General features: G+C 44.0%; 1 protein-coding gene across 2 annotated transcripts in view; it reads right to left on the bottom strand.

The window, feature by feature from the left end:
- Efcab3 (EF-hand calcium binding domain 3) overlaps window positions 1-8,979 on the bottom strand; it is a 44,116-nt gene continuing 35,137 nt past the window's right edge. Inside the window, exons 6-10 of one of the 2 annotated variants that reach the window (XM_021213810.1) lie at window positions 7,694-7,814; window positions 5,145-5,326; window positions 4,658-4,842; window positions 2,262-2,384; window positions 1-466 (exon numbers count right to left, since the gene is read on the bottom strand). In XM_021213810.1, coding sequence (XP_021069469.1) covers window positions 140-466; window positions 2,262-2,384; window positions 4,658-4,842; window positions 5,145-5,326; window positions 7,694-7,814 — 938 coding nt within the window. In that variant the 3' untranslated portion in view covers window positions 1-139. The remainder of the gene's footprint in view (window positions 467-2,261; window positions 2,385-4,657; window positions 4,843-5,144; window positions 5,327-7,693; window positions 7,815-8,979) is intronic. The other variant, XM_029546472.1, reaches the window with a different exon arrangement.

The following is an 8,979-nucleotide window of genomic DNA, read 5'->3' as shown; positions in this document are numbered from 1 at the left end:
GATTTAAAGGTTTTTACTGGTCGGAATCCATAAGATGTCAAAATCTCCACCTAAGCATGTAATAGATAAAAGCAAGAAACCATACTTTTGATTACTATGGAAATCGGTTTTGGAAGAGCTGCTTAGAAACGTAGGCTTTTCATTGCCGAAACCCTCTGGAACTTTTCCGTTTCCTCTTCCTCCCCGTCTCCGGGTCGGACTCACTGAGGTCCGACGGGGAAGATAACCCAGAGTTGGAGGGGGAACTCTTGTTCATGCTGGCGTCGTGCAAGCGGAGGTCCTTAGCGGAGAGCAGCTCTTGGCAGACATTCCAGGACCAGGTGTAGGTCGAAAAGGTGTTGTAAAAGGACTCATTGTTGCTTTCGATCCCAACCAAATCCCCTCGAATCTTCTTCCAGAGGTTCAGCATTTCTTTTCGGTGGTCAAGGGCGATTCCTAAGTTATAACTCTCTGTGGCTTTCTTTACCTGCGGCGAGAGGGCAGATATTAACTTACCATAGCTACCTTCACTCTCTTTTGTTGGAAGCCCGGTATGGTGGCATACGCCTTTAATCCCAGAATTTGGGAGGCAGAGGGAGGTGGGTCTCTGAGTTCGAGGTCAGCCTAGTTTACATAATGAGTTCCAGGACAGCCAGTGCTACAAAGTGAGACCACAAACAAAACAAAACAAAACAAATAAACAAATAAATAAAATAAATAAATGTAATTTTTAGACAAGGTCTCACTCTGCAACTCTGGCTGGTTTAGAACTTGTAGAGATCTTCCTGCTTCTGCTTCCCGTGTGCTGAGATAAAACACTCACTCATAACCCTACTAAAGCATATGGACTAAGATAGGAAGCAGTATGGGGCTAAGTTAGGATATATAGGTACCTGACCCAGTCTAAGACAGGGAGACTTGCCTGGGAGGAGACGCTGAGCTGAACAAATCCTTAAGGATTTTAAAGCTGAGGCTGGAGAGGGGTGGTGGGAAGGGGTCCCAGGAAGAAGAGGCCAGAAAAGCAAGTGCTTAAAGACAATAAACGTTCTGGCGGGAGCCTCTTGGCTTTGCTGGAATGTGGGGGTTACAGGGAGGGAAAGGGAAGTGACGTTGGAATAACTCTGTGTTAGCAGATTTGGTGAGGTAGAGGAGAACATCACAAAAAGCATGCCGTGGGAGCTGGGTTCTGGGTGGCGAGAGATTCGCCCTTCAGCCTGAATGTCATGAGAGTTAGCATCTAGGGGGAAGTGTTTATCAGGTGGTGAGTGACAGAGGGCCAGTGTACAGGGAAGAGGTCCAGGCTGGGGTAAATCAGTTATCCTCATGTAGGTGGCCACTGCTAAACAAAGGTCGCAATCACCCATGGGCTCGCCCTAGCTCGCTTCACCCGACACAGAGATCCCTGCTGTTCTTCTATGGCTGACTTCTAGGGAGACTGGTTCTGGTGCTGGTGCTGGTGCTGGAGGTCTCTGGCCACTGGCAGCATCCATTGACTTGGATGCTTATGTGCTAATGAGAGGAGTCACTGCCCGAGGATGCTTTGTGTTTTCTTCCCGCACACTCCAGCGCCTTGCGACTGTCCACGCCCCCTCCACGACTCTGTCCACGCCCCTTCCACGACTTTGTCCACGCCCCCTCCACGACTCAGCGTTCACCGAGTCGGAGCTGCGCTTTTCTCTCTATGATGTCTCCTGATCTCATTGCTCATGGATACCCAGTTACGAGTGAGTGTGCGTGATCATGCTATGAGGAGACTGGCAGGGTGGGTAGAAAGCTGGGGGGGGGGGGCAAAAGTATCGGAAGCCCCATGATTGCTGCCCAAGGAAAGCAGAAGGATTCTTAGGAATGTCACAGCTGAGGCTGACCTCCGGCACACACGTTTGTACACACAGATATTGGAGAGGCTCCACAATGCACAGTTTTCACCCCCGACTCTGCGCTCCCTGGCTACTTTTGGAACCACAACTACTTAACAACCCCGTGTTATCAAGAATGCACTCACTCCATCACCTCCCTTCAGCATGTGATGAAGCTAATCATGCTCGGAAGCTGCTGCTTCCTTATGTTTTTACAAACGGCACCTTCTGTCCCTGCAGCTCTGGGTCTTTCCCCCTCCTCCTTGAATCTCTCAGGTAATGCTCTCTCCCATGAGTTCCGGGCAGGACACAGCTCATCTCGTCTCACTATAGAGTGGATGGTTTTGCTTGGTTTTGGAGGCAGAGTCTTCCCAGTAGAGAATACTTTTGACAGCCTGGGCAAGGTGTTTGACTGCGATTACTCACATGCTGTTTGATAGCAGCCGCATCAGTCACGGTCCAATGTTGCTTTTTCTTGAATAGGTGGTCAATGGCTAAGATGTCATCCGAATAGCCTGAGGCAGACTTGAGAGGTTTCACATTCATGGCCTTTAAGCACATAAGAAAATTAGTAATATATTTTAGTTTGAACTATATAACAAAGGCATAATTATGCACGTGTGTAAAATGTCATAATTATGCACGTGTGTAAAATGTCATAATTATGCACGTGTGTAAAATGTCATAATTATGCATGTGTGAAAATGTCATAATTATGCACATGTGTAAATGTCATAGTGAAACCCATTACTTTGTATGGTCACTTTAGACATTAGTTATAGAAAAGGAATACTCGTGGAGTGGTATCAGTAGGAAGTTGAGCATAATGGTGCATGCTTGTGATGCCAGCTCTTGGGACTCTGCAGCAAGAAAAGGGAACTGAATTCCAGGCCAGCCCCGGGCCACAGTGTGACACTGTTTTACAAACACAAAACCAGAATTTGTTGGTGAGAGGATTTGTAGATGATTGGTAAGGCTGTTGGCAAACTTTTTGTCAGTTGTGCTGTAGCAGCTAGCATGGTGTATGTGCAAACAGGCATTTAGTAAACCCACTGAAATAATAACAATAATGGAGTCTGCTTATAAAACAGACCCATGACATGGCTCATGTGTGGAGGGCAGAAGGAAGACAGAGAGGAGCCAGCTCCATTCCAACCCCAAGCTGCTGCAAAAATCTAGAAGAAGGTTCCCATCCCAGAGGTTGCTACTTCCAGACTTCCCACGGGAAACAGCATTTGTGTTTCCTGTTGCTGGGCTGTTGAGCAATGATAAGGGAAGTTGGGGATGTATATCGCTCGATCTCTTTGGACATGCTTACTGCCTGATCTACTTGGCATTCGTTCACTGTGAACACCCCAAGTGGCTGCTGGGAAGCTGAACTTCAGACTGCCAGTGGCTGGTCTGGTCTCTCTAAAGCTGTCTAGTATGGATTCTCTTAATTCTTCTCCTCATTTTGTGATTTCTCCATCCTTTAACCCATCATTTCCCTCTGATTTCCAGTGCCAAAAGTCTCCCCTGTCTTCTTTATAGAGTTTGCTGTGGGATGTTTTTATCGATTGATATTGTGTGCATGCCTGTGTGTCTGTGTGTCTGCATGGCACTCATGCAGAGGCCAGAGGAATGGGCTAGTTCCCTCTCCCCCCCCCCTTTTTTTTGAGACAGGGTTTCTCTGTTTAGCCCTGGCTGTCCTGAACTCGCTCTGTAGATCAGGCTGGCCTCAAATGTACAGAAATCAGACTTCTGTTACCTCCCAAGTACTGGGATTAAAGGCATGCTCTGCCACTACCTGCAAAGTTGTCTTTGGACTTGTCCGTTTTTTTTGAGATGGGGTCTCATTGTATGGCCTAGTTGGTCTGGAACTTAGCTTGGGTTGGCCTTGAACTCAGGGCAGTTCTCCTGCCTTGCCCTCTTACTGCTGCGATGACAGGCATGAAGTGCCATCCCTGGACACCGGGCTCTGTTCCAGGTAAATTTCAGTCCTGGGGCTCATACTGGGAGGCTTACAGCAAACTTGGGAGCAAGGACAGAACTTCTCAGATTATCTGGAGCCTACCGGGACATACTGAGACTTTATAATTCATGATAGCAAAGTGTGTACAGGAGAGTAGACTAGTGGCAACAGAGTGGGATGCAGGGAGAGAAGATAAAGCTGGGATCACAGGGAAGGCTCTAGTGGGAGACAGGAGGAGTCCCTCCGTCAGCACATTCTCCACTGACGTGGGCCTTCCACCCCATGGTGTCTGGCCAGCCTGGAGCTGGCTGACAGAGTGAAAACTGCATCTTCTGCCTGGTAGGTTGAAGGGAGAGCAACACAAGTGGATCTGAAAACTTTTAGTATTTTGTTTTCTGTTTCTGTCCTTGCCTTTTTAAAGACAGGATGTCACTCTGTAGCTCAAATAGGCCTGAAACCAAGTAGCCCAGAATCACTTTGAACTCTTTGCCCTCTTGCTGCTTCAGCATCCTCAGTGTTAGAATTGCAGGAATGACCCCCCCCCCACCCCATGTTTGGTTACCCATTGTTCTTAGAGTCCTTGCCCCAATCCCAAACCTAGGTTTGTTATTTTGCAAATCAAACTATTTTGTTGAAATCATTATACCTGAGTGAGGTCAAAGTCCTTGTTGGCTACAGAGCAACTTTGAGGCCAGCCTGGGCTATGTGAGACCTTGCCTCAAACTCATCAAAACAACAACTACAGTCCCCACAAGACTGCCCAATGTTTGTGGTGAAAACGTGCTTTTAGTCTCATTGAGTTGGCTTTTTTTTTTTTTTTTTTTACAAGTGGGAATATTTAAATTAGCTATTACAACAGGGTAGATCTCACCTGTGTTTTCCAATCTCTTTTATTGAAAAAATAGTCCTCAAAGAAGATCAGGGGCTCCTTTCTCCTCAGCATCTCTGTTTTTTGTGTGTCTTTAAATGGTTTTCCCATCACCGTAGCATCCACATCAGGAAACAACGGAAACACAGGTATTTTTGAGTATGGGCTATCTGTAGGGAGATTACACCCTAAAAAAAGATAAAAGCAAAAATGACATTATAAATAATGTAAGAATTACAAAGAGTGACGAGCATGCGGAGCCTAATGTTCTCTCATCTGTTCTCCTTGCGGCCTGGCTCCTCTGCCCCAGGCTAATGCTCCCAGTCCACAGCCACCCACAGGCTTCACCCGTGTCTGAGGGCTCGGTCAGTGGGCTAGGCTTCCAGCTGGTATTTATGTGACAGAGAGCAATTACTTAGCCCTGCTCTTGGCCTCTGGTGTTTACTTCTGAAGTCAGTCTGTAACAGTGGAGAGGGAGAATGGCTCTTACGTTTGAGGGCTTCAAGAAACTTATACAAATCCCTTTCTTTCATTATGGAGATCCTAGCAGAGTTGGCAAAGGCAGCAGTGCTTGAGCGAGGGGGAGAGCATATCTCTGTCTTTAGGCCCCTTCTCCCATACGAATTCCACAGTATTTCTGAGTGGCTCTCCTGGAACTTTTTTCGGAAATAGCTTAAAAAGAGAATACAAGGGATTCAGAAATGGATATAGAGAACTCTTGGGACAAAAAGAAGAAAATTAAACTGCAAGTTCATAGATGTTGATTAAGTTTATCCTAAATCCATTTAAAAATATTATCAGAATGAAAACACAGAAGAGGGAATCATATATAATAATCATATATAATAATAATAGCTTTCATTCTGATAACTTCAGACATTAGATGTGTTTTATTATACTCACTCCATCACCCTCTCCTATTCCCTCTGGTTCCTCAGAGCCCCTTTCCCCTCCCTCTTTATCCCTCTTCTATCATGTCTTCCCTCTTCTGTGTTTTCATTTCCTTCCTCTTTCCCTTCTTCCCCACCTTCTTTTGTATTCTCTCGCCTCACTCCTCCCCCTCATCCTTACCTTCTCCCCTCTCTTTCTTTCAGGCTTGAGAACTCAATGTGTATTGTTAGGGTTGCTTACCCGGGTCCTGGTGTGGGATTATTTCTAAGAGCGTGGGCTTTTACCTAGTGGCTATACCACTGAAGAAAATGCCCTAGACTGTAGTATTTTGGGTTGGGTTTGAAAATGCATTTTTTTTTTCCTTTTTGAGACAGGGTCTCACTTTGTAGCTTAGGCTGTCCTTGAACTCATAGTGACCTTCCTGCATCAAACTCCAGAGCATTGGCATCACAGCATGAGCTACTATGCCTGCCTAGAAAGTTATGTTCATTTGTATCCTTCCAAGGTTTTGTTTGCTCTGGGATCAAATGCTGGCCTTTGTGCTTGTTAGGGAAGCATTCTCCCACTCAGCTACACAGCCAGACTTATGGCCTCTTTTTAATGTTTGTTTTGAAAAGCTTATGACCAGTTTTTCCAGTGTGGGAACTGAACTCAGGGCCTTGTGAATGCCGGCCAACCAAGCACTCTAGATGCTCAGCCCCAGCCCCAGCCCCAGCCCCAGCCCCAGCCCCAGCCCCAGCCCCAGCCCCGCTGCTGTTTCCTCTTGTTAAACTAATTTACATTTATTACATTTGCACTAGTACACTGTGTATGAGATCGTAGGACAATGTGCAAGAGTTAACTCGTCCTATCATGTGGGTCCCAGGGACTGAAGACACTTGTCAGGCTTGGTGGCATGTATTCCTTCAATGGTTCTCTCAGAAAGCCTTTCTTTCTCTTTAGTTTCTGAAGGACAGCTTTTCTAGGGATAGAATTTCTGGTTGGTGAGTATTCTCTTTCAACAAATCATTCCATTCTCTCTTGAGTTGTAAAATTTCTGGAGAGAAATCTGCTGCTACTGTTATAGGAATTTCTTAATATATAACTTGATTTTTAAAAACTTGATTTTTAAAAGTTGTTTTTTTGTACATTTATATCTGTCTGTCTATCTATCTATCTATCTATCTATCTATCCATCCATCCATCCATTTATTTTTAAGATAGGATCTCACTGTGTAGCTCTGGCTATCCTGGAACTTGCTATGTAGACCAGGCTATCCTTGAACTCTCAGAGATCCACCTGCCTTTGTCTTCTGAGTCCTGGGCTAAAAGCATTCGCCACCATGTCTGGTATCTTGCATTTTCATGGTTTGACCCCAGTATGCCTTGGAGAAGATTATTTCCCCCCACTAAATCTAGTAAGGATCTTAACAGTTTCCTGTATCTTGGGCCTTTATTTCCCAGGGTTTGGAAATTACTCAGCAGGTAAAGAACAACCTTGTAAGATAAGCATATAAATAACCACGATCCAATTTCAACAAACCCAGCAACATCAGCTAAGGTGTCCTGTGCACTTAGTGGGAGTGAGAGGCAGTGTAGGAGGATGAGAGTGTGGGCCGCTGCGCTGACAGCACCACTCAGCTCTTGGGCAATGCTTGATTTGCTTTCCAGATGCTTGTCTGTAAAATGCAGGTTTCAGCATGCAGTCTGTCAGTGTAGTGAGGATTATATTAGATAATATGCATATGCTCTATGTTATTTGTCTCCACAGTATGAGAGTAACACTTGTTATCTGTGTTCTTCTGCTTTGTCCCCACAATTGCCCCGTTAGGCAGGTCTCCTTACTACTCCCACTTTGTAGGTGAGGAATCCGAGAAGTAAAGGAAGGGCTAGCCTGTGCACCAGCAGCTCTGTCTTGGGGAGAAGTAAAGGAAGGGCTAGCCTGTGCACCAGCAGCTCTGTCTTGGGATAGGGATGGCTAAAGTTTTTCTGGATGTCCTATGCTCACAATGTGTGTGACTTTGGTCTTATGGTTTCAGAACCAGGTGAGAGTGTTGTGGCACACAGCCTTCTGTTTTGGGCTGAGCTCTGTGCCTAGGATGTTGGTGATGTGGCCCCAGTAAGTGCTTGCCTCTGGGAATGTTCTCTCACTTGCTCCATTGCACTTACCTTACTAGCTCTATTATATCCTTTCTGTGCAGGGCCGACGTTTCTACAAATTTTGATAGGATTTCAAACAACAAGATTCCTGGGTTGTTAGCAAAATCTAAGCATATTTTCTTTTCTGGAACTATAAAGGAAACAGAAGAGAGATATTTAAAAATAACTTCTGAGCAATTATTAAAAATTTACTGAGAATTTATGACATCATTACAAAATTATAAAATTTATAATTATATAATCTTATATATTAAACCAGGGACTAGAAATATGTCAAAACATTAAAAATCTGTTCTATTTGGTAGAAAGGTCATTTTGGTTATGAAGTAGACAAAATAATCACAGTTCAATGACTAAGTAAATACAGCAGTACTTTTAACAACTGCATGAACAGTGTGTTAAAGGTAATTGTCTCGTTCTGTGAAGGGGGCTTAATAAATATGTCTACTTTGCAGAGAATCTCTCATTACTATCAGGAGCTATCCTACGACAAGCTAGTAATGAGCAGCTGATCTTCCTGAAATTAGTACACCTTGGATTAAAAAAAAAAGCCACTATAGACTTGTGCTAATAGGCAACGCTCATGAAAAAGATCATTTTAGGAAAGATTCCGGCTACTAATATGCTTTTCCTGTTATTAAATATATAACAGTCACTAGGTATTAGCCTACCCTTTTGAGTAGATCTCTGCAGGACTACAAAGACATGCTGTCTTGTAGTGATGCTATATAGACAAATAGATGACTTCTCAATTCTTTATAAGAATTCCTAAAATCATATCAGTATTTACTAAGCTCTTTTATAGTGGGACTGCTACTAGGTCCTTTTTAATAGTTAAACTGTAATGAGAACTCTAACCCTGCCAGTCCCTGTTACCAGGTAACTGCTTCTACTACTCAGAGCACATTCCAAAAGGTTGCAAAACCATTAACCAAGGGTCATAAAAAGTAAACTACTATTTATCATAGGTGCTAGGATAGAAGGTAAAATGTTGACTGAGTTTATCTATATAAAACCACTAATAACTTAGTTATGGTTTTTAACTCTTCACGAACCTATGGAGCGATGAAAGGTGATGATATGATTAACCGGATAATTACTCCTAATGGATATGCATGCAAACATTCTCTGTTGTAAACCTCTTATTCGATTTATGATTTGAATTTATGCGTAAGCTTGTAATGAACTTCTTACCATGTGATCATGTATTTTGAAAGATGTGTGTTGAGGGCAAAGAGAAGAGGTCTGTCTCTGTCTCTCACCCACTCTCCTGTCCTCATTTTTTTTTTTTTTTT

This window comes from Mus pahari, chromosome 14 (assembly GCF_900095145.1).
Source record: "Mus pahari chromosome 14, PAHARI_EIJ_v1.1, whole genome shotgun sequence".
In the NCBI taxonomy this organism is placed as follows: domain Eukaryota; kingdom Metazoa; phylum Chordata; class Mammalia; order Rodentia; family Muridae; genus Mus; species Mus pahari.
The sequence above is the reverse complement of the archived record's forward strand: the minus strand, read 5'-3'. Positions and strand labels throughout refer to the sequence as shown.